Raw genomic sequence first — 27877 nt, 5'->3', positions numbered from 1 at the left:
TTTTAAGTGCATAATTCAGTGTGGCATTAAGTACATTCGCATTGTTGTGCGACCGTCACCACCACATCTGTCTCCAGAACTTTTCCATCTTCTCAAGCTGAAACTCTGTCCCCATTAAACACTTACGGTCCACCCCCACCAGCCCCTGGCCCCCATTGTCCTGCTTTCTGTCTCCATGAGTCTGACTCTTCCAGGCCCCTCCAGGGGTGGATTCCTACAGGATTTGCCTTGTGTCGGGCTCATTTCATGGAACGTAATGTCTTCCAGGTTCATCCGTGTTGTAGCCTGTGTTAGGATTCCTCTCTTTTTTAAGACTGAGTAATATTTCATGGTCTGAGCAGGAAAGCTGCTCAGAGAGCATTTGAGGAACTGAATATTTATAGTCAGTGAAGAAAGAATGTTGCACTCAGACTGTTCAGTTAGTTACACAATTGCTGAATGTCCCACAGGCAAGAACACCAGACCGTTTGGGGTTCTCCTTGCTACTGGACAGAAATCACTATTTGCATCTTTTTTGGGCACAACCTGGTTTAAGAGTTAGAGGGGGGAGGGTAATAGCCCACTGGTAGAGTGCCTGCTTAGCATACATGAGGTCCTGGGTTCAATCCCCAGTTCCTCCGTTAAAAACAAGCAAACAAAAAAGTTAACATGTGACATTCTGGGGTATCATCAGTAGCAGACCAAACAGGTCTCCTGAGAGAATGAAACAACCCTGGTGGCCTTGTTGGCTGTTCTCTCCTGTGACATGGGAAGGGCAGTCACTCTTTACCATATTTCCAAGTTTTTGAGCATCGTTCAGCATCCCTGTGTGGTCGTCATTTCCAGTATAGTTTTTAGAAGCGGGTTTTGCTGTGTTCTGATTCATCCCCCGCCACAGTAAGGGCAGCCCTGTGGGGCTGGGCCGGCCACTCCAGAGCGGCCAGGCTCCCGGCAGCTGCTAGAGTGAGCCTGTGTCTGTATTTCCAAGGAGAAATAACCTCGGTTCCTGCTGAGGGGGTTTTTGCTCCACTGATTGTGTCCCCCACCCCCCGCCCTGGAGCCTGGGAGCCCATTTGTGTCCCTGGGTCCCAGGTTCCGGCTCGGCTGCACGGTCAGCTTGTCCAGCTCCGTCAGGGAATAAAAGAGGCCAGATTCCCATGGAACCGCTGCCAATAGCTACATTGCCATGAAAGGTAAAGAGACTCTGGAAAAGTATTTGTTTCTGAATTCGGAGGCCTCGGGGAGAAGGCACGCAGTGTACAGAATGTTTTGCGTCGTTTGCAACAGCGAGGCCACCGCATGGAGGGCTCGCGCTGCGTCGGGAAGGGGGGGAAGGCTCTTCTCCCCCAGTGCTCCAAGACCATCGCCAGGGTTAGAGCTCGCGTGTCGTGCCCAGCGGGGACCTTGGTCAGCAGCCCGTCACTTCATGGGCCTAAAGACATCTGGAGACCCGGCCCCTTCCCTCAGGGGGCAGCAGCTGTCTAAGGGGCGAGCCTGCGCAGGGCGCCTCCTGGGGGGGGGTGACGGCGGGCAGTGCGCCCTTCCTTGTGGACGCCCCGACTCCGGCCTGCCGCTTCCAGGGAGCCGAAGCCACCGGTTGATGACCAGGTGGAACTGGTTCCTTTCACAGGGAAGCTGACAGTGCCACCCTGGAGGACGTCACTTCCTGCACGGGCACTGACGGGAGCCGTAGTGGGGGGATTTGTTCGCTGTTTCACCAGAGTAAGAACATGGATGGCCAGTGAGGATGGAAACCAAGGTGGCGCTCCTGGATGGAGCACATGAGAGTTCTGGTCCCCCGAAACGGCACCAGCACCGGACGGTCCCACCGTAACCCAGGAAGACTGGCTCTGGGTCGGGCATGTCTTCCTGGGCAGCGGACCAGGGAGCTGAGAAATACAGGACATAGCGTATAAATCCAGCATTCCCAGAATCATAAGCTGGAAACAAATGTTTATGATTGGCTGCGGGCGCTCTGGGAAACTGCAGAGAGCAGTCAGATGTAAAGTCCAACTTCACGGGTTTCAGGGTCTGATTTGGGGAGGATCAAATCAGTGTCGTTGTCAGAAGGGGTGTGGGTATTCGATTAAGCAGATCGATGAGTGGTTTTAGCCTGGCTGGCTGTTCATCTAAGGGACAGTACATTAAAAAAAAATCTTAGAAATCAGTAACACCTTTATAGGGAAGCCTAGCTGGTTTGGGAGTGAAGAATGTTAATTTTAAAAAGTCGGGGCAGGGGTCAAGACCTTTCATCACTTCATCTTGGGGTGTCTGCACACCAGCACCAGTGGCTGTTTTAACAGGACACCAGGTTCTCGTTTGACAAGAGTATATGTAATAGTAAAGATAGTAAAGGGTTCGTAAGCACTTTTAAAAAAAATTATCTAATGAATGAGCCCATCAAAACCAAGCAAATTTTGCCCAAATTTTAACACTTTGTGGACTTTTACCAAACTCGTTGTATCCTGGTATTATAAACCCAGGGAAATAAAGATTACTGTCTGTGAGCCTCCCCCGGTGTTCCGTCTCCATCCTAGTCCCCTTCACGCCCTGGGACACCCAGACGTTTCACTTTCGGGCAGAATGCCTCTTCTCTCTGTGATAACAGAAGCACACCCTTCGAAGTGCTGTGGTCTGCAAGTCATGCTTCGACTAGTAGCCCCATTTTATTAGTTGTACCTTTAACTTGCGTCACTCACTTCTCTCTGATAAAGAGGACTGCAGGTGACGGGGCAGGTGAGGAGGGCCTGCTTGTCTTACACCAGCGTCTCAGCATGTTGGGCAAACCCAGAGCACACCTGACAAGGTCCTCCCCCCCCCCGTATGCACACACATGCACACACGCGCCTCTCACAGCTCGTTAATGTGGCCGGGTGGTGTTCCTGAATTCTATGGTGGATGCAAATAAGCAGAGTATGTGTTTTAAAGCTCAGCTACTGATCAGTGTTTTGATCCTATAGTTAGAAATTTTCCAGCTATTGAAACATTATTAACTCATAAATTTCATATTAGTATAGGGTGTTACGGTGAAAGGATTTTGGATATTTTCGGTTGATACACCAAACAGTTGCTTTTTTTTTCAACTTTGTATTTTGAGATAATTAGAGATTTGTGTGCTGTTGTGAACAGTACAGAATGGATGGACAAGACAAAGGGGTACATCCCTGTGATGGGATAGTCCTTGACCCCAGAAGGGAGTGAAGACACTTGAAATGGGTGAATGTTACAGTAAATGAACTGCATCTTGATAAAGCTGTTATTAAGAAAGACGATACTGAGAGATGCAGTGCACCCTTTACGGGGACCCCTCGGGCTGCCCTTCAGGGTGCTGTCCCCCCACCTTCAGGCTCTGACGGCCACTTCGCTGGTCTCTGTCTCTGTAAGTGGTCCTTCCCCTCCATCCTCAGCAGCGTTTGGTGTTGTCACTGTTATGTCTCAGCCATTCCGACAGGTATGTAGGTATCTCGAAGTAGTAATTTGCATTTCCGGGACGACAGAAGCTGGTGGACGTCTTTCATGTGCTAATTTCCCGTCCGTGAGTCCTCTTTCGTGAGATGTCTTCAGGACTGGAACCAGTTTCTAGTTTTTTCTGCTGTTGTGATCAGGGCTTCTTTAGAGATACTAGTCCCCAGTCAGATGTGTAGTTTGCAATTGTTTCCTCCCTGTCTGTATCCTGTCTGTTCACCCGCCTCTTACCTCTTGCCAAGAGAAGTTTTGAATTTGAATAAGGTAGTCAGGTTTGTCAGTTTTTCCTTATGGAAGAGTTGTTTGCGTAGCCCTGGTCCCAAAGATACTCCCTTTGCTTTTTCCTAGTTTTTAGGTTCTATATTAGGTTCTTGATGCATTCCCGGTTAATTTTTGTATATGGTGCGAGGTTTAGGTCAAGGGTCATTTTTTCTCCCTCAAAATGTGCTGCTGTTCCGGCCCCACTTGTTGAAGATGCTGTCTGTCCTCCACTGGTGGCTCTGCATCCTTGTAAGAAGCTGGGCGTGTTTGTGGGTCTGATTGGGGGCTTCTCTGTTCTGTCTGTTGGCCAGACTGTCCCCCTTCTTAATTACTATGTCTGTAGAATAAGTGTTGAAATCAGGGAGGCTGCTTCCTCCCATGTAATTTCTTTTCCAAAATGGCCTTAGCTATTCTAGTTCCGTTGCCTTTCCCTATAAATTTTAGAATAATCTTGTCTATGTCTACCAAAAAAATTCTTGCTGGAATTTTGAAAGGAATTGTCTCAACCTGTATATCAGTTTGGGGAGGACTAACATCTTTGCTGTGTTGAGTCTTTCAATCCCTGAACATGGTATGTCTCTCCATTTATTTAGACCTAGGTTTCGTTCATCAGTAAGTTGTAGTTTTCAGCATATAAATCTTTGCACATTTTGTTGTATTTACAGGTAGGTGTATTTTTTTGAGTGACTGTAGATGACATTATATTTCTAAGTTTAGTAGTTGCTAGTACATAGAAATACAACTTACCTGGTATCCTGTGATCTTGATAAACTCACTCATTTGTTCTAGGAGACTTTCATAGATTCTCTGGGGTCATCAACATAGACAACCCCGTCAGCTGCAGATGGGACAGCTTCATTTCTTCCTCCCAATCTGTGTGCATTTTCTTGCCTCCTTGCACTGTGCTGAGTAAGAGTGGTGAGTGGACATCCTTGCCGTGTTCCCCGTCTTGAGGTGAAAGCATTAACTACAAGATTTCTGTGTTAAGTTGAGGAGGTTCTCGGAGAGTTTTTATCACGGATAGATGTCGAATGTTGTCGTATCTTTCTTATGCACTGAATGATATTTTCATGTGATTTCATTGATTTTAGAATGTTGAACCAGCCTTGCATCCCAGGAATAAATCCCGCTGGGTCATGATCTAATTCTTTTTATTGCTGAAATCTGTTTGTTAATATTTTGTCCAGGATTTTTGCATCTATGTCTGGTCTGTAGTTTTCTCTTTTTTTGTACCATCTTTGTCTGGTTTGGGTATCAGGATAAATCATAAAATGAATTGGAAAATGTCCCATTCTCTTCTGTTTTCTGGAAAAGATTGTGCATACATGGTGCCAATTCTTCCTTAAATGTTTGGTAGAGTTCTCCAGGGAAACCGTCTTGGCTCAGGGATGTCTTTTCTGAGAAGTTTTAAGAATACGTATCTGGTTTCCCTAACAGTTACAAAGCTGTTCGAGTGTTCTGTTTCGTACTGGGTGAGTGGTGGGTGCTTTCCCTCCCCTGCCAGGAACCGGCTCATTTAATTTAGATTGTCGAGTTTACGTGTAAAAGTCGTCTCTGTTACTGCCTTGTTATCCTTTTGACATCTGCAAGGTCTGTAGTGATGCTCCCGTTACATTCCTGATGTTGATAAATAATTTGTCTGTTCTCTTTCTCTCTCCCTCTTCTTTGGTCAGTCTTGCTAGATGTTTGTCAATTTGATGAATCTTCTCAGAGAACCAGCTCTTTGTTTCACTGATTTTCCCTCCTATTGCTTTCTTGTTTGCAGTTTCATTGACTTCTGCTCTTACCAGTATTTCTTCCTTTGGCGTCTTTTGGGTTTATTTTGTTCTATTTCTAGGTGAGAACTTAGATTACTTGAAACTTTCCCTTCTTTCTAGGACATAAACTGTAAGTTCTCCTCTCAGCTCTCAAGTGGTGTCCCCCAAGTTTTGATCTGTTGTACTTTCATTTCCGTTCAATTCGATTTCCTTAAGACTTCCTCTCTGACACATGGATGACTTAGGGGTCTGTTGTTTCTTTCCAAGTGTTTGGCGCTCTCTCTGCTACTTTGCTGTTATTGATTTCCAGTTTGATCCCATTGTGGCTGGAGAACACACTCAGTGTGATTTTAGTTCTTTTACATGTCACCAGGTTTGTTTCCTGGCCCAAGACACTGCCTGTCTTGGTGTAAGTTTCATAGGAACTTGAAAAGAATGTGTATCCTGTTGTTTTGGAGTACAAGGTCCTGTAAATTCTGATTAGATCCTGTCAGTCAATGTTTAGTTCTCTGTATCTTTGTTGGTTAACTGCCAGAAATGTGGTTTACAGATACTCCTTCCCATTCTTTGTCTTTTCACTTTCCTGATGGTATCTTCTGAAGCACAGCTTTTAAATTTCGATGAAGTCTAATTTATAGACCTACATTTTTTCTTTTATTTCTTGTGCACTTGTTGCCATATCTAAGCATCCATTGCCTATTCCAAGGTCACAAAGATTTACCCCTGTATTTTCTGTAAGTGTTTTACAGTTTTAGCTCTTGCATTTAAGTCTTTGATTCATTTTAAGTTTTGTATATGGTGTGAGGTAAGGGTCCAATTTCATTCTTTTACATGTGACATATGACTTTTACATATGACTCACCATATTTTGAAACACAGTTTTTTACCCATTGGATGCTCTTGGCATCTTTATTGAAATATCAATTGACCAGAGACACATGGATTTATTTCTGGACTCTCAGTTCTGTTCCATTGATCTATATGACTTTCGTTATGCCAACACCATACTCTCTTGATTACTGTAGCTTTGTAGCAAGTTTTGAAATTGGGAGATATGAGTGCTCTAACTTTGTTCCACCTTTTCAGTATTGTTTTGGCTATTCTGGGTCCCTTGTGTTTCCAGATTAATTTTAGAATAGGTTTATCAGTTTCCACAAAGATGTCAGCTGGGATTTAGACTAGGGGTTGCATTGCCTCTGTAGGTCAATTTGGGGAGTATTCTCATCTTAACAATATTAGATCTAACCCATGAACATGGGTGTCTTTCCATTTATTTAGATCTTTGGTTTCTTTCAACAGTTTTGCAGTTTTCAGAGTGTCAAGTTTTACACTAATTTTGTTAAATTTATTCCTAAGTACTTAATGCTTTTTTGATATCATTTTAAATGGAATTTCTTACTGAATTTCATTTTTGGATTGTTCATTGTAGGTGTATAGAAATACAATTGATTTTTGTATATTGATTTTTTTTCTTTTTATTTGTGTTGGGGTTTTTTTGATTTCTTTTGTTTTTGTTTGTATATTGATCTCATGTCCTGCAACCTTGCTGAACTTGTTTCTTAGTTCTAACAGTCTTTGGGTTGATTCCTTAGAATTTTCTTTGTTCAAGATCATGTCATCTATGAATAGAGATAGTTTTACTTTTTCCTTTCCAACAATATGTCTTGTATTTCATTTCCTTGCCGAATTTTCCTCACTCAGACTTAGAACTTGTATGGTGTGGGCATCCTTGCCTTGTTGTGGATTTATCACATGTGTCCTTTATCAGATTGAGGAATTCCCCCCTTTCCTAGTTTGCTGAGTGTTTTTTTGTGCTGAGTGTTTTTATGTGCTGTTCATGTGTTACGCATTTTTAGATGACAGATGTTAGAATTATCTGACGGAGGTTTTTTGTTTTGTATTTTTGTTGCTGTTGTTGTTTCTATTTGACAGGGGTTTTAAAGCAGCACTCCAGCATTCCAGGACCCCATATTCCTGGGATGGAAGTCTGACACTATTCACTTTGCTGTCAGCTTCTCAGGGTTCTTCAGTATAGTTGACTTGATAGTTTTATATTTTTCATACTCTTGAGCACCATGTAAAAGTGATGCTAGCCCCTCTGCTTGAAACAGTATATGGAGTTAAAGAAATCCAGATTAACTACTTTCCTCATGAGGAAACACATCCAGATTTTGAAAATAAAATAGATGCTGGATTTGTAAATTAGGGAAAATAGTACCCTGTTGTCTTTTTAACCCGTTATCAAAGCAATCTGATCTGTGAAGGAGTCCTCTTGCTTGTGGGAATTTAGGATAGTAGATGGAAGTGCTTTTTAAGATAATGGTTTCTCTGAAAAGGGTCCCCTCCCCCTTAAATGCTAGCTCACTTAAAATATTGGAAATTATGTTTCATTACGTTCCGGGAATTCTGAAAATATTAGGTTAATAAAATTGCTTATTATTTGTTAGCTGGTGAGGACACAGCTCTTTAAGAGTCTGTAATTCGTGAATACACTTCAGAGGTAGGGAGAAATTCCGCCCTCGGTGTGAGGGAAGGGCTGCTTTGAATCTGTGAGTTCTTCTGTGAGTCTAGATGCACAGGGAACCTGCAGCTTCAGGTGGGGGTCAGAAATAAACACAGGAAATAGCTTTTCTTCCAGTCTCTAAGAGATGTTTTCCTTTGCAGGGGACATGTGCTATTTCCTTGCCTGACAAACAGACAAACAGAAGGCCAGCAGGGACAGACTAGACCACTCAGCCACCCTGCAGAGCCTCCCCGTGGTCAGACTGGAAAGTCAGGCGCCCGCCCCCCCCCCCCCCCCGGCGCTCTGGACAGCATCGCCGAGGCCAACCTGGTGGTCCTGGTCCTCGCCACAGAAAAGGGACATGTCCCAGATCACAAATTAGACAGGATACAGACAGACTGACGGACTTTGCTGGTAACCATCTTGACCTGCTTCTGCTGGTGAGTTCATCTGGGCACCTGTCAAGTGTAGTTGTTTAAAGTTTGTAAACAGGGCCCTCATACAGATGCAGAGAGTGCGTGTTGAGGACCAGTCGACTTCAGTGTGAAGGAGCTGGTGGTGGGGGGAGCTGGTGGCGGGGGAGCTGGTGGGGAGGGCACCCATGGAGTGATCCTGGACCTGCCAGGCGCAACCCCAAACCAGCTAGTGTCCAGCAGGGCAGAACTTGTAACCTTTGGGGGTGTCTTTTTTTTTAATTGACGTATAGTCAGTTGCAGTGTGTCAGTTTCTGGTGTACAGCATAATGTCCGAGTCATGTGTGTGTGTGTGTGTATATATTCATTTTCATACTCTTTTTCATTAAAAGTTATTACAGCATATTGAATATAGTTCCCTATACTATACTGGGGGTGTCTTTTCTATAGAGAGAGATCTTCACATCTTTTCTGGACAAAAAAAAAATAAACATTAAAGAATGAATGTGAGTTTGCACATTGGCTTGACAGAGCCTGGGCGGAGTGTGAGCAGAAGGGCAGTCCTCCCAGACGGTGGTGGTCCCTGTCCTTGAATAGTCCCACGGTGGCCCCTGTGATGGTAAGGGGTGTCAAGCAGTCAACATTTTGCTTTATTTCCGAGTTTTTTTGATAATTCTCTGAAGAGTCTACAGTCCACCTAGAATTGATGTTCGTGTGTTTTGTGAACTTGCTCCCCTGCCCCGCCTGCCAGCCTGTCACAGGCTGAGCAGGGCCTTTTCTGACCGGGTGATGTGGGTATCCGGGTCAGGGGGCCAGGGCGGACTTGCTGCAGCATGTGCGCCGGGGGCTCCGCCCTTCTCTCTGCTGCCTTTCTCCTGCAGGTTGAATTCCCAGGTGATCCCTCAATGGCCAGGGCCCCCTGGTGAGAAGGGCTGGCCCTGAAACCAGGCCCCTTGAGCGTAAGCCTTGGCCAAGTGGCTGGGGGGGGCGCGTGACCCATTCCAGTGTGCCTGGCTTTTCGGGAGGACCTCCTACCCCCAGCCACAGCCAGACAGCAGGAGACTACCCTGCGTCTGGCAGGATGTGAGCTCATGCCTGCAGCTCCCCAGCCTCCAGGGGGTTCCAGGGCCATCTTCGGAGCAGGCCCGGAGAGGAGCTGACCCGCCTTCCCAGCCCCTGAGGGGAGGGTCTGTTCCATCCTAGAATGTGGTGGGACTGGTGGGCCTTGTCCCCACCCTGTGATGGCGCAGATGAACAATGTGACCTCAGGCCAGGGGATCCAGGGACGTCACTCTCCCTCTCTCTCTCTCTCATACAAATACACATGTACCCGCCTTGCCCTTTCTGGGTCCCCTTCCCCCTGTGCAGAGCCCCCCAGCCCCCACAGTCCCTCCGGGCGCCTGGCGTGGCAGGGGCTGGCTGGGGCTGGTGGGCTTCCAGGATGCAGAGGGGGAGGTTCTGGTGAAGGGGTGGCTGGATAGCTGGGTCCCTGGGTAGAAAAATACCTGGATATCGAGTCCCTGGCAGGTGGAACAAGCAGGGAGTGCCCCAGGGCTCCTGAGGGTCTGCAGGGGCTTGGTGCCCACCCAGCTGCATCTTTGGTGCTTTTTACCCACAAATATTGGGGTAATAGTGACCATTTTGTCCTCTGACTACACCTTTGGGGCATTGGCGAGCCTGTGAGCCTATGGGGTGGGCCCTTGGCTTTGGAGATCAGCAGGCCTGGGCCTGATCCTCAGGAACCACACACCAGGCTTTTCAACCCCTCACCTCAGCCAGCAGCTTGTCCTGGGGCTCCTGGCCTTTCTTGGTGTACCCGCCGAGTGCCCTCATTCCTGGGCAAACCCAGCTGGCTAGTCCTCTCCCTGGGCCTCCCTTTCTGGAAGGTCTGGGGCTCTGTACCCCCCACCCCAGCTTCTCTTGGGAACCACAGTGAAACACGGGATGGGGGTCAAAGCAGTGGATCTGTGGTCGTTTCCAGGTGCTGGGAGTGGGGACCCCAGGCCCGGCCTGTCCCTCAGAGGAGCTGCTCCAGGAGGGGCGGGGGCTCCTGCCTGCAGCCTGGCCCCACCTCCTGGCAAAAAACACACCCCCGCTGTGCTGCTGGTGGCTGCAGGTCATCGGTCTTCCCAGGCCATAAAGTTGGGTGATTGTGTTTACGGACTTTATTTTTCATATCAGTACTTGCCTTTTATGGCCCCGCTGTCAGCCGTGGCCCGTGCCTTGTGCCTCGTGCCTCGGATCCCAGGGTGAGCGCCGGACCTTCCTCCTCCACACACGGCACGCCTGCTGCACAGGCGCTTTGGGGAGATCCTGGTTTGTGGTTAAGATTCCTCACGCAGGAGCGTGAGGACGATTATGTGTAGCTTTTATTTGGCCCGCAGGATTCTTACTGCATTATCCGTATTTCCTTTAATTTGTGGGATTTCTAGTAAATGGGCTTGAAAATAGGTCTGGGCAAGATGCCAGGCAGATGCGGGCAACAGGCACATCTCTGCGTCTCTCTCTAAAGGCAGAGTGGGGTGACCCCAGTGTCACTCTGGTCTGTGTCTCCCGTGGGCCCCTCAGGCAGCCCTGTCTCTGCACCCCAGGATGGGCAGGGGTGTGCCAGTCCAGGTGCCCCGCCCCCAGGCTGCATCTGGAGGGCCAGGACCAGGGCGGGGCCAGGTGTATGAGTTCTGGTGCTCAGGGCTGCCCTGGAAGGGTTGGGTGTTGGGGTCTGTGTGAGGGAAGGAGGCAGATGCCTGCTCTGACGGAGGCCAGGCCGAGCTAGGGTGGGTCACCTGCTGTGGCCTGCATGCCTCTTAGGCTCCCCGGGCAGCCTTGCCTCCAGGTTCCAAGTGCAACTCAGCCAACAGGGACCTTGAGGGCTGTGTCAGTGCCACCCGTGGGGGTTCTGGATGTCCCCCTGTGCCCACCGTGTGGACTGGTTCTCTACTGGGCTCTGAATGGCACAGAACCTTCCATCCTGTAGCCCCTGCAGAGCGTCTCCACGCAGACAGGAGGACTGGGCCCAGAGGCCTCTCCTGCCCATGCAGGTGGGCTGCTGTCACTGCCAGTCCTGTCCCCACGGCCCTTCAGTGGCTGGGGCCTGCCAGATCCCCTCCCCAGGATGGGGTGTTGCCCCGGAGGGTGGGGGCACATCTTCTGTGATTCTCCTCTGCCGTGGAGTCAGATTGTTTGGGAGAGCTGGACCAGAGTGTCCAGAGGGTTAAATGTGGAGGCAGGTGGAGCCTGGGAGCATGGCCTCTGTGTGGGGTGGGTGGCTGGGTGTCCTCGGTGGGGGGGCAGGTAGGGAGACCCTGTGCCGGGACCCCTCGGGAGAAAGTGGGACAGGCGGGCCAGCCCCTGGGGAGGGGGTGACGTGGTCCCTGAGATGCTGTGGGCTTATCCCCTGCCCCACACCTGTCTCTTTTCATGGCCAAGGTAGGTGAGGCTGACTAAGGAGTGGCCTGGGCCCCACTGCCCAGCTCCAGGCCAGGGGTCCTGGGCCACGCCACCAGCAGCCACCTTGGGGGAGCGTGGAGGTGGGACTGGTGTGCTGTGGCCCTGTCTCGGGGTAACTGTCCCCCCTACCCCCCGCGGCTGATTTAGTATTTCTGTGCCGGTCTGATTTGCATCAGATTTTTGAGCATAATTAGAAATGCAGGGGAGCTTTGTGTCTTACCTTGACTATTTATGGCGTGATATGCAGATGAGGAGAGCTATGAATATTAAATATGGGAGTGTGTGCAGAGTCGCTGTCTTGAATGAGTTGGGTGACCGGCTGGCCTGGCACGCGCCCCCACTCGGAGCCCCCCAGGCCCGCCAAGGGAGATGGGGGCGGGGGGGGGGCCGAGGAGGGGAGTCTGGGGCCAGCGGCTGAGCCTGGGGAGCTCCTGCTCTCAGCGCCGGGCCCCTGTGCCCCGGCCTGCCCCCAGCCTGGGGTGCGGGGGACCCTGCCTCCACCTGGGAGAGGGGAGGAGGGCGCGTCTGCAAGCGCGGATCTGGCTTTTTAAGTTATTAAACTGAGCCCGAGGGGCACACTCTTCAAGCTTTCGTTATTTAAATTACAAATATGGGTGAGAGAGATTGTCGGCTCTGTTCAAAACACTCGTTAATTCTTTGCAAACCTTCTGGAACCGCTGTGTGACTAGTCTGTGGACTTGTGGACTTGGCTGGGCACAGGATGGGTGGGTGGGCTCATGGGGGCGACTCCCCTCCCGTTGGGCCAACCCCTGTTGTATCTTTAGGTTCCTGCTCTGTTTCTTTGGCTCCCGACACCCGATCAGCACTAAAATTTAAATATTTGAGTGGAGGGTTGGAGGCTGGTGTGTTGGTGGCAGGTAGTCGGGACTGGTGGGTAGTGGCGTGTCTGAAGGAGTCATAGGCTGCATTGTACCCCTGGATGTGGCCTCAGCTGGGCCACGCAGACCCCTAGACTGGACCCTTGTCAGAGCTCACTGCCAAGGCCATGAGCCATATGACACTAGGCCCGCCATCCTATCTGATAGACCAGCCCCTGCCCAGCCCCCATGGTCCTGGGGGCCGGTGGGGCCGGTGGGGCTGATGGTGACCCGCCCAGTGCCCTGCCCGGTGCCCTGGGGCGCTGGGGCCTAGGGGTGCCGTCTGGAGGGCCAGCAGGGACCCTCCATGTGGGCTCGTATCTCCCCGGGGACCAGTCCTGCATCTGTGACTCTCTCCTTAGGACGGCAGAGGAAGGACTGATAAGCACATTTTTGAATTTGCAGACTCTGGCAGGCTGCCCTTCTCTGTTTGGGAAAAAAAAAAAAAAAAAAAAAAAGCTTCCAGGCAAACATTTGTTAGTGCAGTTAAAACCGGCTTTTATGCTTGATGCCGGTCCAGACTGTGGTCTAGGGTGGAGGCTGCCCAGGAGCCTGGCTGAACACAGGAGGCCTCTGGCCTCTGCCTGTCAGGCGGGAGCACACTGAGCCTGGGGGGGGGGGGGGCTGTCCCAGAGGTGGGGTGGCACCCGGTGACCATGTGATCCTGAGGTTTCAGAGGCCTGAGTGCCCCCTTCCCTGGGCACAGGCGACTCCAGGACAGCCAAGCACAGAGGCTGAGATGGAATTCTCATCTCCGCAGCAGAGTCCTGAGGGCCCAGGGCAAGTCCAGGCCTCGGTGCCTGTGTCCAGCAGGGTCAGTCCCCACCCCCTTGATGACCTAGGTTGCCCAGGATGATGGGTGTTGAAAGCAGGAAGCTGGGGAGGGTGGTGCCCGGGTGCAGTCCTGCCCGAGGCCTGAGCAGCAGGAAGCTTGCCCTCTGGGTGCCTCAGCCTCCACCCCACCTGGAGGGGGTGGGGCTGGGAGGTGAGCGCAAAAGTGGGGACCATGGAGAGGGGCTCCTGGGGCTGAGGCCCTACCCCGGAGCCCTGCTCCCACCCGCCTGTGTCCTTCCATGAGCATCGAGGCCCCGTGGTGGCCCAGCCATGGTTTTGTGATGTATTGTAAGTTTAATGCAAACCTGAGGCTCAGATGGGTTGGTGCGTCGCCCAGCTCTCCGGGGACCTGGCTTCTCAGAGCCCGGTGGCCTTGCTTCAAACAGGTACCTGAACCCCTGGGCTGCATCCCCCTTGCCCCTCAGAGGAGCAGAGCTCTACAGCCAACCAGAGCGTTACCCAGGGGCAGGGTGCAAGGGAGCTCCCTCCTCAGGCCCAGGTAACCAGAGCCTGCGCTGAAATTGGAAGGCAAGGCAGTTGCTCTGCAGGCCACTGGCCAGCGTGAGCCGCTCCCCACCCTGCCCCCCTCACTCTTTCCCTGCAGCCTCCCATGCAGCAGCCTAGGCGGTACTCCTGACACCCCGACGTGCCCACGTGTGTTAGTGCTGACTCAGAGTAACCTGGGGGATGAGGCCACTGGAGTGCCTTGCCTCTTAGGCAGTGTCCTTGTTGCCAGGCTGGCTTCTCTTGAGACCCTGAGATGGTGGGGCTGCCATGGGGGTGTGTCCCCAGCTCGGGTCAGGGGAGGCAGGTGGTGACAGGGGCTGCTTTTGCTCCTGCCAGAATGTTTCCTGGCACACCTGCCCCCCGCCTCCCCTGCTGTGGCTGTGTTTAATGGCCGTGCATTTGCCGAGGTCCAGACCTCTTATTAGATGGGTAAAATTAAATCCTGCAAAATAATTGTATTTAATTTAATTTATCTCGCCTCTCTTTCCCTTGCTGGTAGTGATCCTGCAGAAATTAAACACTGCATTCCTCCACCCTGGGGTGCCACTGGAAACTCTTTGGGGTCTAGGCTGGGTGCAGGGGGAACGGGGAGCTGCCGGGCTGGCCCTGGCTGGGCTTCTGTGGGACCTGGCCCCCCCGGCCCCTGCGTGCATGCACGTCCCCCCACAGGCTTCTCGTCCAGCCCGTCTCTTGCCCCACTTCGTGCTGCGCTGCCTGTAGGGGGCTGGGAGGGGCTCTGGTTGACCATCCATAATCCCGGGGCCTGAATCCGAGCCGTCCCGAGAGCAGGTCCACAGAGAAGAGACCCTGCCCTTTATTCCGGGGGAGGCCTTGGAGTCTGTGTGCAGCGCCCCCCAACCCCCTGCCACCGCCCAAGGCTGGCATAGCTGCAGGGGCTGGACTCCACAGGGTTTCCCAAAGTGGGTTCCATTCTGAAGGGCATTATGAACGGAAGGGTTCTGTGCTGCAGTGGCTTTGAGGATGGCTGGGATGAACACTGATAGGGATCTCTGACATTCCGTCCGGCCCTTCAGAACCTTCCGGAAGCGGACAGGCATGCGAATCTTGCTGTGGAGGAGACAGAGCAGGTGGTGTTGCTTGGGTAGCAGGGGGTGGGGAAGCTGAGACACAGAAGGAGGAGGTGGTGGTGTGGGGCTGGGCAGGCAAGGGCGAGGAGGCCGCCCCTGTGGTCCCCGCAGGCCCCTGGCCCCTCTCCTCTCGGGCCTCTGCCCAAGGGTCAGCCCTCGGCTGGGCCTGCTTTCATGGCCCTGGGTGTGTAAACCAAACCTTTATTTTTTTTTCTTTTCTCCTGAAGTTCAGCTTTGTTCTTGCTCCAGCCTAGCAGCCTGAAACCAGCTGGCGCTGGGCTCTCCCAGGCTGGGCCATGGGGCGCAGGCTCACCCGCACAGGTGGCTTGAGGACACAGCAGCAACAGGGCTGGTGGTCCCCATCGCTGGGGACCAGACGGCCTCATCACCTCCAAGGGGAGGAGGTTGGTCCCCTCTCTGGGCGAGTGGTCGGGCCCCAGCCCTGGGGCACAGGTCCCTAAAGGGCAGATGGGGGCCTAGGTGGGCTGCGGCCCGATGGAGATGCCCACCTGGACCACTACCCTCCCGCCCAGGTCACAGCAGGTAGCGCCACCTGAGGTGCAGCTTACAGGTGTAGCATGTACCAGGCTCCAGCCGGGCTCTTTCCTGACGCTGTCTCCCTGGACCCTTGCTGTCCCCATTGGAGGGTAAACCCGACCCCCATTGATACGCGAGTCCCAGACAGAGTCCTTTGTAGGACCCGCCCAGTGGAACCCAGGATGCGCCCTTGGAAGGGCAGCTCTGCAGGCCTCGCGCTGTCCCCCAGTCTCGGTCAGAACCTGCCCACTCCCTGCCCAGCCCAGGGCAATGGGGACCCTCTTTGTGTGCCTCTGCCCACCCCAGGCAGGCTGGGTCACCCCTCTTGTGGCACAAGAGCCCCCATTTGGCTCAGGAGACCCCACCTCTCTCCGGGAGGCTCCCGGTGGTGGGGGCTGTGGGTCTGGGGAGGGGGCCATTGGGAGGGCCCTCCCTGCTGTGCTGTGCGTGTTTCTGGGCAGCACAGCGCCTCTCTTGCGGCCCTCCCCAGCCGAGCCCAGCATGGGGTTAAATGCCCACCAGGCATCAGGCAGCCCGTAAGCTCATGAGTAGCACCTGGGTGGTGGGCTTCCCTGAGGAAGTGGCAGTGAAGCAGGCAGCTCCGTTCCGGGGAGGGCCAGGGTGCGGCACAGAGGAGGGGGCAGCTCATGTCGTGGGCAGGGGAGGGCTGTGTCCTGGGTTCCTTGGGGTCTGAGTCCTGCTCCCAGGCTGGGGTTGGCTCCTGCCCTTCCCTACCCATCATGGGTCCTGCTGTCCTTTGGCTCTGAGTGTCCCTCCGTTTCCCCACGTCAGCTTTGCCTGTGCCCAGTCTGTTCCCCTTTGTGGCTGGGTGGGCAGGTGGGGCTGTGCCTGAAACCCCCACCCCAAGGCCCCAGCCCCCTCATCTGGGGGCCAGTTGGCTTCTCCTAGGCCCCAGGAAAGAGAGACCACCAGGACCACACAGCCCCTTCTGGCCAAGCTGCCTGTGGCCCTGTACAGCTTCCCAGGGGCGATGAGGACAAGGCCCTGTGGCCTGGGAGCGCGATGGGGTAGGGCCCGCTCACCCAGCCTCCGCTCTGGGCTCGACTGCACTGGACGATCTGTCAGGCACAGATGAGGAGGGGCCTAAGGTCTGGACACACTCCTTCACCCAGCAGCCGAGCCAGGACGCGACACCCGGCTAGCGGTGAGACGGCGCTGCCAGTGTGGGTCTCAAGCGGGAGGAGGTCCGGCTGAGCCCTGCTCTCCTCGCCCTGACGGTCCTGGGTCCCCAGAGCTCCAGGCGGGACCGTTTCTGTTCACACTCTGAACGCAGGCCTAGCTCGCCGTCCCTCCACGAGCTGCCGTCAGCCCGCGTGGAGGCATTGCGGCCTCTTCTCCGCACGTGGACTTCTTCCTGCCCCCCGTTCAGCGGCATCTATCTGGTCTTGGAAGCTGGGCCGTGGTGTGTGGATGAGGACGTGTCAGGTGGCTCCTCCTTTCTCTCCGGATGCCTTGGAGGGGCCGGCGGGAGGGGTGCTGCCTGTCGCCCTGGCCTCCTCCCTGCTGCAGCGCCAGGGCTAATTCACACTACAGGAGACCCTAACTTGGCCATCTCCAGCCTGATCCCTGTCCCTTCTTGCAGCTGCCACAGTTGGTGGCAGGCTGGGAAGCTGAGGCTGGGCAGGCCAGTGGTTTGCCCCAGGGCCCATGCAATCCAGTGGGCCGTGACTTGAGCCTCGAAGGAGGTGCGTCCTCTGGAGCAGGACTGGCCGCCCCTGCCCAGGAAAGTCTCAGCAGAGGGTGGACACTGCGGGCCCCACGCGCGCAGCCCAGCAGCACGGCTAGCCTGGGGAGTAGCCTCTGCTGCCACCTCTGGGGCTGGTGCATCAGGGGCCCCTGGTTGCTTGGCCCCAGTTGGAACAGTTACCATCACAAAGTTACACTTCTTTAAGAGAGCTGCCCCGGCCGAGGGGTTGGGGGCCAGGGTGACCACCTGGGAGACTGGGAGTGGGGTGTTGGGGCTGGACTAGTTGGGCCTGCTGCTCTAGAACCCCAAGGAGGGGGTGGAGAAGGGGGGCACTGGGGTGGGGGCGCCGGGCCTCTGCCCCCCTATCTGTCTCTGGGCCTCCTCCTCCCTGGCCCCTTGCTCTCTCCTTCTTCTGCCTCATCTTCTCATCTCTTTCCTTTTCCTCCCCTTCTGGGCTCCCCTCCCTTACCCAGCTTCTGCCCTGCCTGCCCTGACCTGCTGGCCTCCCTCCCCCATCATCGTCACCCCCCTTCCGCCCTAGAGGAGTTAGGCAGCTCTGCCAGCCCTGCAGACTGTTTGGAATAGTTTAAATGCTTTGACACTCGGGCTGTACTGGATGGCAGGGTGGCAGTTTGCTGGGTAATTCATATGCAAAACTGCACTATAAATTTCCAGGCTGTCTCAGTTGCCGTGGCACCACGAAGCGTCTCTCCACGTACAGTACAGTATTTCTGCCATCTTTGTTTGCATTGCAGTGAGTCATCAAAAGTCTGTCTTGTACCAACACCCGGAGCCGCGCATTCCTCTGGCACCAACACTCCACTGTTTTTAAAGCTGGGGCTGGGAGCTGGCATTTACTTCGGCTCCCAAATCAAAGGCGGCTATTCATTCCCGAGAGCTGCCTGAATGTCCGTCTGCATCCGGCCTCTTCATTTAGATGCTGTGCGCTGCCCCAGAGAGCCGGGCTGGGTGCAGCTGAGCCGCGGCCGAGCCCAGCTCCGAGACTCTCTCTCTGCCCCTCCTCCTCCTCCTCCTCCTCCTCCTCCTCCTCCTCCTCCTCCTCCTCCTCCTCCTCCTCCTCCTCCTCCTCCTCCTCCTCTCCCGGCTCCTCGCGCCCTCCCCACCCCAAGGGCTCCCGCTCCGTTTGCTGCATTCTCCGAGCAGCTGGCGGCTGCGGGCGGCCGGTGTGTGGGCAAGCCTGCCCCTGCCAGGCTGAGCGGGCAGTGCCGGGGCCACGGCGGCAGCGGCCAAAGGTAGGTCTCCCCCGCTGGCTGGTACCACCGGCCAGGCTGGCAACTTCTCCGCAGCGGGGTCGCTGCAGGCCCTCCCCTAAGCGGCCGCCCACCTGCCCAACTCCTGCCGGCCGGTCCAGTGCTCCGCCCTCCCTCCGCTGGCCGCCCGGCGCCACTGCGGCCGCCTGCACTTTCCTCCCGCGGGACAGAGCGGCCCTTTGTACGGCCACAGGCTGCGCGGAGTTGGGCCAGCGCCTTCTCTGGCCCCTCCATCCCGGACCCCTCCTCCGAGCCCGGCAGCAGATCCACAGCACTGGAGCCCCGTTCCTAGCCCCTGGGGGCTGGTGGCATCCCGGCAGCATCTGAGCCCTTGCCGGGCCCTCCCCCATCTCCCCACGACCCCTGTGGTCACCTGGGCTGGGAACAAGCCAGCAGGGATTGGCCAGCGTTGGAAGCTGGGGGCCAGGAGTACGTGCAGGTGGGGCTGCGACAGGCTCCCAACTCCTGGTCTGGCAGCCGGTCCCTGACGGGAGCCCGGGAGCCCGGGAGCCGGTCAGGACTCAGAGACCCCTCTGGCCCGAGGTCTCTGCCGGGAGAGGGAGCAGAGGTGGCGGAGCCGCCGAGTTCTCCCAGCTTCAGCTCACTTCCCTGGGCACCCCCACCCCGCTGACTCTCCAGGGGACTGAGGGGGCAGCTTCTAAGCCTGGCGGGCGGAATTCCCTTGCTGGCTGGCCGCTGCGTGGCTGAAACGCAAACCGAAACCAAAGCTTCCACAGACCCCCCACGAGGCAGCCCTATGGTGCCCTGCCCCATGCTCAGGGCTCTGGCCCCTCCCAGGGGAAAGGCAGCCAGGGGCCCCTTTGCCACTAACTTTTTCCTGGGAGAAGAGTTGTGCAGACACGGGCCCGCCGCCGTCACCCCTCTGAGCGCCGCGGTTGAACTGCCCCACTCCGGACCTCATGGCCCATCTGCCGCCTGTGTAGGCCTCTCTTATTCTGCTAGGACTGGGTGTCTCCCGGCCCCCCCAGGGCTCACGCTCTCTCCGGGGCGGCCTCTGGGAGCAGCCCAGGGTGGCGTGGGGGGCATCCCTTGGTTGGGAACTTGGCTCAGAGCATCTGGCGTCCTGTACAGCACTGTTGGTCCAGCCAGGGTCCCACTGTAGGTGAGGTCGGCTACGAGACCTGGTCTGGCTTGTGTTAGCTGGAGGAAGTCTGGGGTACCCGAGAGGAGGGCACAGGGCGCTCGGGGCAGAGCGGGGGTGGTGCGGAGCTCGGCCCTTCGAGGGGCCATCCAGGAACCTGACCACAGTGCCTCCTGCCCTCTTCTGCAGATGTGCCCCGCTCGGCTGCTCCCGCGCTGAGAGTCTGAGGCGAGCCCACGGTGCCTGCCCGCCATGTCGCAGACGCTGCACATCGAGATCCCCAACTTCGGGAACACCGTGCTCGGCTGCCTCAACGAGCAGCGCCTGCTGGGCCTCTACTGCGATGTGTCCATTGTGGTCAAGGGCCAGGCCTTCAAGGCCCACCGGGCCGTCCTGGCCGCCAGCAGCCTCTACTTCCGCGACCTGTTCAGCGGCAACAGCAAGAGCGCCTTCGAGCTGCCGGGAACCGTGCCGCCCGCCTGCTTCCAGCAGATCCTGTCCTTCTGCTACACGGGCAGGCTGACCATGGCGGCCAGCGAGCAGCTCGTGGTCATGTACACAGCCGGCTTTCTGCAGATCCAGCACATCGTGGAGCGCGGCACAGACCTCATGTTCAAGGTGAGCTCGCCCCACTGCGACTCGCAGACCGCCATGATCGAGGACGCCAGCTCTGAGCCCCAGAGTCCCTGCAACCAGCTGCAGCCGGCCGCTGCCACCGCCCCCCCATACGTCGTGTCCCCCTCCGTCCCCATCCCGCTGCTGACCCGCGTGAAGCATGAAGCCATGGAGCTGCCGCTAGCCGCCGGCCCGGGCCTGGCCCCCAAGCGCCCGCTAGAGACGGGGCCCCGGGACGGCGGGACGGCGGCGGTGGGTCCTGCGGTTGCGGCGGGCACGGCCCCTCTCAAGTTGCCCCGGGTCTCCTACTATGGGGTGCCCAGCCTGGCCACCCTCATCCCCAGCATCCAGCAGGTGCCCTACTCCCAGGGGGAGCGGACCAGTCCGGGGGCCAGCAGCCTGCCCACCACCGACAGCCCCACCTCCTACCACAACGAGGAGGATGAGGAGGATGATGAGGCCTACGACACCATGGTGGAGGAGCAGTACGGCCAGATGTACATCAAGGCCACGGGCAGCTATGCAGGTAACGCACAGTGGGGGCCTGGCCCCACGCCACTGCTGCAGCCGCCCGCCAGCAGGCCCGGGTGGACCTCAGGCCCTGGGTGGGCACCGAGGCAACCCTGGCCTTATCTGGTGGCACGCATAGCCTGGCAGTAAGATGGGCATGTCCTGGGGCCAGGACAGCTCGGGGAGGCCCCTGTGCCAGAGGTGTGCAGGGGAGAGTCCCCAACTGGACTGGATGAGCTGGCAGCATCTGAGACCTGAAGCGGGAGCAGGACCTAGGTCTGTCTTGCAGGGCCTTAGTGAAGGACTTTAAACTTGATCCTGGATGAGATGAGAGGACCATGGGAAGGTGTCCAGCTGCAGTGTAGCATGTTTCTTTCACTGGACAGGTGAAGAGACTGAGGGCCTCAGTGGACCAGGGATCTGCCTGAGGTCTCACAGGGTACTGTGTGACCCAGGCTGGTCACTCGCCTGCTCGAGACCTCAGTGTCCCTGTCTGAAGTGCCCCAGCAGGCCATCTCCATTACCTTTGACCTCAGCCCTCTCTCTACCCAAGTGCTTTTGCCTTCTCTCTGACTCTCAGTGAGTTCAGAGTTTCCCTTGGACCTGTCCCATTCAGTGGCCATCTTCCTGGGCCCAGCACCAAAGGACAGGCCAGACAGTGCCTGTTGAATTGAATGAGCTGCCCCTCAACTTGTTCTGAGACTAGAGGGGACTCCTGCCTTTGGGAGCTATAAGCCCAAAGTGCTCTGATTTGAGAAACCTGGTGTTGCCTGTAGGCTGTGCCACTGTCCCTGGAGGCCGTTCAGAGTTTGCTGGGTGGAGGGTCCTGTAGCTGAGGCCCCGGATCGGTGTCTCCAGCCTTCTGTGTTCCCGGAAAACTGGCTGTGTGCCTGGGCCCGCTTCCTGCCCTGATCTGCATGCAGGGCCTGTGTCCGGTGGGCTGGACTAGATACGTGGTGCCAGTGGGAAGTGACGTGCCCGTGCTGAGGCCCCACAGGGCAGTGTGGGGACCCTTTCCTCCCCTGAGACTTCCCATGTCCTAGTGCCCTGACAGGGCAGATGCTGCTCCCCACCTCTTCCTCCTCATTCTGCTCCGCAACCTCCAGGCAGACACTCGTGCAGACTTAGTGCCGGGGGCAAGGGCGGAGGGAGCCAGGAGCACTGGTTAGCTTGGGCCCTTGGGACCCCCCGGCCCCCTTAGTGGCTGAGGACTGGATGGCTGGGTCTCGGCCTCTGGTCTGGACAACCTGGGTCCCTCTCAGAGCTGTGGGAGAGGCACTGCCCCCGAGAGCTCCCCCTGGGGCCCTAGGCCTGCCTTGGTTTTCCCTAGAACTCATTGTCTTTAATGCATATTGTCATACTTACATGAATTCTGCAGGACACTGACACCAAGACCACTTCCATCTGGACTAGGTTTCTTCTCTTAGTGGGAAAACTGCAAGCTCTGGTGTGGGTCAGGCCTTGCCAAGACCCCTGGGAACTGCCCGTGTGCTGTTTCCTTCTCTGTCTCCACTTCCCAGCTGACAGCTACCAGAGTAGGGGGAAGATCCTTAGAACCAAGACAGGGCCAGAGGGCCCTGGGTGGCTCCCAAGCCCCTTCCCTGAGGAAGCAGGCTGCGTGGGGCCAGGGTAGACCACGCAGTCTCTGTGGAAGCCCCATGCCGGCAGCTGGACAGGGCTCTGTGGAGGGGTCACAGCGGATCTACTGAGGGCCCAGTGGCCTGTAGAGGTGTACCTCGGAACCACGAGAGGACCCTAATTCAGACGGCTCCCTAGCACCCTCCCTGCACAGCCCCCTGCCCACCAGTGTGGCCTCAGGCCTCGATGTGTCTGAGTCACTGAGAAACAGGACAGGGCACTGGGATTGCTGGTGAGGGAGCACTGCAGTAGCTGGTCGGTGGGCACCTGCCCTTCCAGCTGCATGGGCCTGGACCCCCTCCTCACAGGACAGTCGTGGCCTGCCTGCGTCCTTGGATTTTCTAAGGAGCCAGGGGGCAGTGGCTGTGGGCAGCCCATGGTAGGGCTTGGGAAGCCGAGCTGCCCCACTGCCTTCACCATGGCGAGACCGTCTCACCAGCCCTCCCCTCAAGTCAGACAACATACTCAGTCCTACTGAGGCCAAGGCCGGTGTTCCTGTACTCCTCGGCCCTCAGAGCCCTTCCCCACCCATCCAGGGCTGTTGGAGGTGGGTCAGGATGGTGGGAGCTGGGAGACTGGAGGGGGCAGGGGGCATGCAAGCGGTATGCCTCCAGCTGGCCTGGGGTGGTCCAGTCTGGTTTTCTCCTCGGTGAGCCCATAAGTGGGGCAGGGACAGGGTGTGCAATTTCTTGGTTAAAATCTAGGTTATTGGCAGTGACGTCACTGGCATCACCGGGTGCCGGGCGCGCTGGGAAGAGGGTTGTGGGGGAGGGACCATGGGGGCACAGCAGGCAGAGAGGGGCCCAACCCCAAAGGCTGGTGGTTCCTTGGGCGCCGGCTCCCCATACCCCAGGCTCCTTCTGTGCACTGGCCTGGCCTGGTCGGGAACATCCTCACACCCCCTGGGCAGCTGGTGGCCTGGGGCCTGGATGAGAGTCAGGCAGAGCTCTCTGAGCTGGTGGCATCCGGAATGTTCTAAGGTGAAGTTCTGGGGCCTCAGGGACGTGGGAGCCCTTTCTTCTTTCTGGCTTCAGTCTCCCCACCTGCCAAGGGAGAGTCAGCCTGAGTGACCTTCAGAGGTCTTTTGACCAGCACCCTGTGTGCAGGGCCTTGTGGCTGGGCATCCCCACCCCAGGGAAGAGCCATCAGCAGCTCCTACATAGCAGGCCTCTTGTTGTGGAAATTAAGGGCTTAAACACCACAGGTGAAGTGAATGGACTCCTGATGGCTCCCCCAGCAGCGGCCCCCCGCCCTGTCCCATGTCTCCTCCCTCCTTCCACGACCTGCATCCTTATCCATAGGTGGAGGATGATGGTTGAGCTACCCCCTTCCCTCGAAGGACGAAGGACGCAGGGATGTTTCTGATTTGTTGCTGTTAGGAGTGGTGGCACCGGGGAGGCCCTAACGTGGGGGTGTTGATGGGGCCGGGTCAGACTCATCCCACCTCGCAGGGGGCTCCCCGCGAGCATGTCAGCTGCTAGGCAGGGAGCTCCAGGGCAGTGCGGGCCGTAGGGGTCAGTGTTGGTTCTGGGGTGGGGAGGCACGGGGGCCATACAGGGTCTGCTCCCCAGTCTCGGCTCCTTTATGCTCCTTGGGCACATCGGTCCCTGCAGGCTGTGAGCAGTGGTGGCCAGGATGGGTCCCCCCACTAAGTGGAGACAGACAGACACAAACTGGACCCTGAACCAGTACTGAATCATGGCTGGGCAGTCAGCGTCAGGGCAGGCTGCCCCTGGCCCCTGGGAGGGAGGCTGTGGGGTGGGGGGACTAAGCCAGCACAGGGCATGGCGAGGGAGGCTCCGACACCCACCTGGAACCCCTCCCCTGTCCTCTGTGGTTCTGACCACCTTCTGGCTTCCAGGCCTGGCCAGCCTTCCCAGCCCGCTCCCCTCACGGGGCAGATGTTGAATCACGCACGCAGCCATGGCTCCCTGTGGGAGACGCCAGCTTCCGTGTGAACCCTTTCCCAGGAGGGGACCTCCACTGGGGCCTAGTTGGTGTGCCAGGGCATGGCTGGTGGCCCGAGAGCTGGTGGCCAGCATGTGTGGTGGCCCCGGGTGGTCCTGCTCCTTCCCCGGATGTGCCCATTGTCCCTACGCCTGGACGCGGGACAGACCCTGCCTTTTTTTCTCCCCCTCTTTGTTGTTTATTGAAGTGTTTACACAGAATAAAATGGACTGATTTTAAGTATATAGATGACGAGTTAGGTCGTTGTAATCAGTTAAGTACCACAGTCACCGTCAAGATACACAACAGTTTATTCCCCTCAAATGTCTCCCGAGGTCCTTCCCCGCTACCCACCCCTGGCCCCAGCAGTCACCCACCTGCTTCCTGTCACTGTGGTTTTTTCCTTTTCTGGAGTCTCCGTAAATGGAATCACAAAGAATGGAGTCTTCTTTTTTTTTTTTTAATTGAAGTGTAGTTGATTTACAATGTTGTGTTAGTTTCAGGTGCACAGCATAGTGATTCAGTTATACTTATGTGTGTGTGTATATTGTTTTTCATATTCTTTTTATTATAGGTTACTACAAGCTATTGAATATAGTTCCCTGTGCTCTACAGTAGGACCTTGTTGTGTATCTATTTTGCATTTAGTAGTTTGTATCTGCTAATCTCAAACTCCTGATTTATCCCTCCCCTCCTTTTTCCTTTGGTAACCATAAGTTTATTTTCTGTGTCTGTAAGTTTGTTTTGTGAATAAGTTCATTTGTATCATTTTGGAGACTCCACACATGTGATATCGTATGATATTTGTCTTTCTCTGTCTGACTTACTTCACTTAGAATGACAATCTGCAGGTCCATCCATGTTGCTGCAAATGGCATTATTTCATTCTTTTTTTATGGCTGAGTAGTATTCCATTATATAAATATACGTCTTCTTTATCCAGTCATTTGTCAATGGACATTTAGGTTGCTTCCATGTGCTGGCTGTTGTAAATAGTACTGCTTTGAACATAGGGGTGCATATATCTTTTTGTATTAGAGTTTTCTCTGGATATGTGCTGGATTATATGGTAACTATTTTTAGTTTTTTAAGGAGCCTCCATATTGTCTTCCATAGTGGCTGCCCCAAATTACATTCCCACCAACAGTGTAGGAGGGTTCCCTTTTCTCCACACCCTCTCCAGCATTTATTGTTTGTGGCAGAGTCTTTTATTTTTGACTTTTTTCATTTACTGTATCTTGAGATTGATTCATCCCTGAGGTTCTCAGTGTGGGTCCTTGGTCCTCTTGGTTGCTGAGTAATCTCCCACGCTGTGGACATGCCACTAGTTGCAGTGGTGTTGGGCTTCTGTCATCTCGCTGCCGTGACGTCCGTGTGCAAGTGGGGCTGTATTTTTGTTCATCTATCGAAATGATTATTATATTATTTATATCCAATGATATATTTTGTTGGTTTTCTCCTTAGTTTTACTGATGTGTTATATTGCATCAGTTAATTTTTAAATGTTGAACCACCCCTTGCATTCTTAGGGTAAACCCGACTTGTCATTATTTTTTATAGTTTTACCTATTGTTGGATTCAATTTGCTGATACTTTTTTAGGGAATTTCTTTCTTAAGGAATAACTTTCTTAAGTTCGTGAAGGTTAATTATCTGTAGTTTCCCTGTAGTGTCTTTGGTTGTGGTAGGAGGATGTGCTAACTTTATTGTCCTTTCTCCTTTATTTTCTGAAAGCATTTGTATATGTTTGATGTTATTTCTTTCTTAAGTGTTTCATTCACCAGTGAAGCCACTTGGGCCTGCAGTTTTGTTGTTTTTGTTCATTGTGGGAAGGTTTTTAATTACGTCTTCCGTTAGTTTAGGTGTAGAACTATTCAGATTTCCCCTTCATCTTGTTGGAGCCATGGTAATTTGTATCTTTCATGGAATGTATCCATTTCTGATCTATGTAGGTATTAATATAGCTGTGCCAGCTCTCATATTTAGTATTTGCCTGGTGTTGGCTCTTTTCATCTTCTTACTATTAACCCATCTGTGTCTTAAAGTGCATTTAAAAAAATTTGGGGAGGGGGTAATTAGGTTTACATATTTATTTATTTTTTAGAGGAGGCACTGGGGATTGAACCCAGAACCTTATGCATGCTAAGCACGAGCTCTGCCACTTGAGCTGTACCCTCCCCCTTAAAGTGCGTTTCTTACAGGTATCACATGGTTGAGATCTGCTTTTTTATACAGTCTGATTATCTTTTGTTGGGAGTCTTTAGACTATTTACGTTTAATGTAATTTTCAATGGAGTTAGATTCAGATCTGTCACCTCACTATTTGTGTATTATTTGTCATATTTTCTTTTTTCCTCTTTTCTAGTACTTTTTGATTGAATTTTTCCAGAGTTCTTCTTTAGATCCACTGTTGACCTAGCAGTTAGGACCCCCTGACTCCCACCTCCACCCATGCTTCCATTGTCTGGAGCTGACTCGTGAATATAACTTACCCCATCAAACTTCTCAGGTATATCGCCCCCTCCGTGGATCTCAGACTCTCAAAACTGTGTTTTCATTTTCCCTGCTCTAGTCCTTTGTGCAATTGTTGTTAAATATTTCACTTCTTCATAGGCTGTAAACCTTATGTTACTATTTTTACTTGAAATAGCCAATTATCTCTTTTCCATTTTTAGTCACTTAAAATTTAAATAGAGTAGAACTTACTTTTTTGGGTATATTGTTCTCTGAGTTTAAACAAATGCATATAGTCATATGATCACTTCCATGATCAAAATACAGAGCAGTTTTACTCCTACACTTCACCATCCCTCGTGCAGCCCCTTTTTCCCCCTCCCCCAAAACTCCTGCAACTGCTGGTCTGTTTTCTGTCATATTGGTCGGATCATACAGTATGTGGCCCTTTGAGTCAGAATGCATTTGAGGGTCATTAGTGTTGTGTGAATTTGTGGTTCGTTCTTTCTGACTGCTGAGTAGTGTTCCACTGTGTGTCTGTACCACAGTGGGTTTATCCATTTGCCAGTCAGGGGACCTTTTGGTTGTTTTTTGCTGGCACTTGGTTTTGTCTTAAAAAAAAAAAAGCCATTCTCACGGTTTGTAGTGATACCTCATTGAGACTTTAATTTGTATTTTTCCAGTGTCTTATGATGTCTAAGGATGTGGAACATCCTTGTGTATTTCTTTGCCATCTGTACATCTGCTCTGATCAAGTCCCTCTTTGAGTCCTCTGCTCTCTTTCTATTGGGTGGCTTGAATATGGAGTGTTGTTGAGTATTGTGTTCTTTATACATTTTAGATAAAAGTCCTGTGTTGGATATGTGATTTATAAACATTTTCTCTCAGACTGTAATTTATCTCTTCTTTCTCTTAATAGTGTCTTTCATTGATATTTTAAAATCTTGAGTTAAATGATCAGTCA

The 27877-nt window shown here is 54.0% G+C and overlaps 1 protein-coding gene across 7 annotated transcripts in view; it reads left to right on the top strand.

The window, feature by feature from the left end:
* Positions 1-27877, top strand: part of NACC2 (NACC family member 2) — a 66476-nt gene that overhangs the window by 15869 nt on the left and 22730 nt on the right. For 3 of the 7 annotated variants that reach the window (XM_032478761.1, XM_032478756.1, XM_032478759.1), the window contains exon 2: positions 19940-20891. In XM_032478761.1, the coding sequence (XP_032334652.1) occupies positions 20003-20891 (889 nt within the window). In that variant the 5' untranslated portion in view covers positions 19940-20002. Of the gene's footprint in view, positions 1-8126; positions 8406-18485; positions 18631-19143; positions 19589-19939; positions 20892-27877 lie in introns of those variants that run through there. The other 4 variants (XM_032478762.1, XM_032478757.1, XM_032478758.1 and 1 more) reach the window with 4 other exon arrangements.

This window comes from Camelus ferus, chromosome 4, assembly GCF_009834535.1.
Source record: "Camelus ferus isolate YT-003-E chromosome 4, BCGSAC_Cfer_1.0, whole genome shotgun sequence".
Lineage (NCBI taxonomy): Eukaryota > Metazoa > Chordata > Mammalia > Artiodactyla > Camelidae > Camelus > Camelus ferus.
This window is presented reverse-complemented; position numbering and strand designations above follow the sequence as displayed.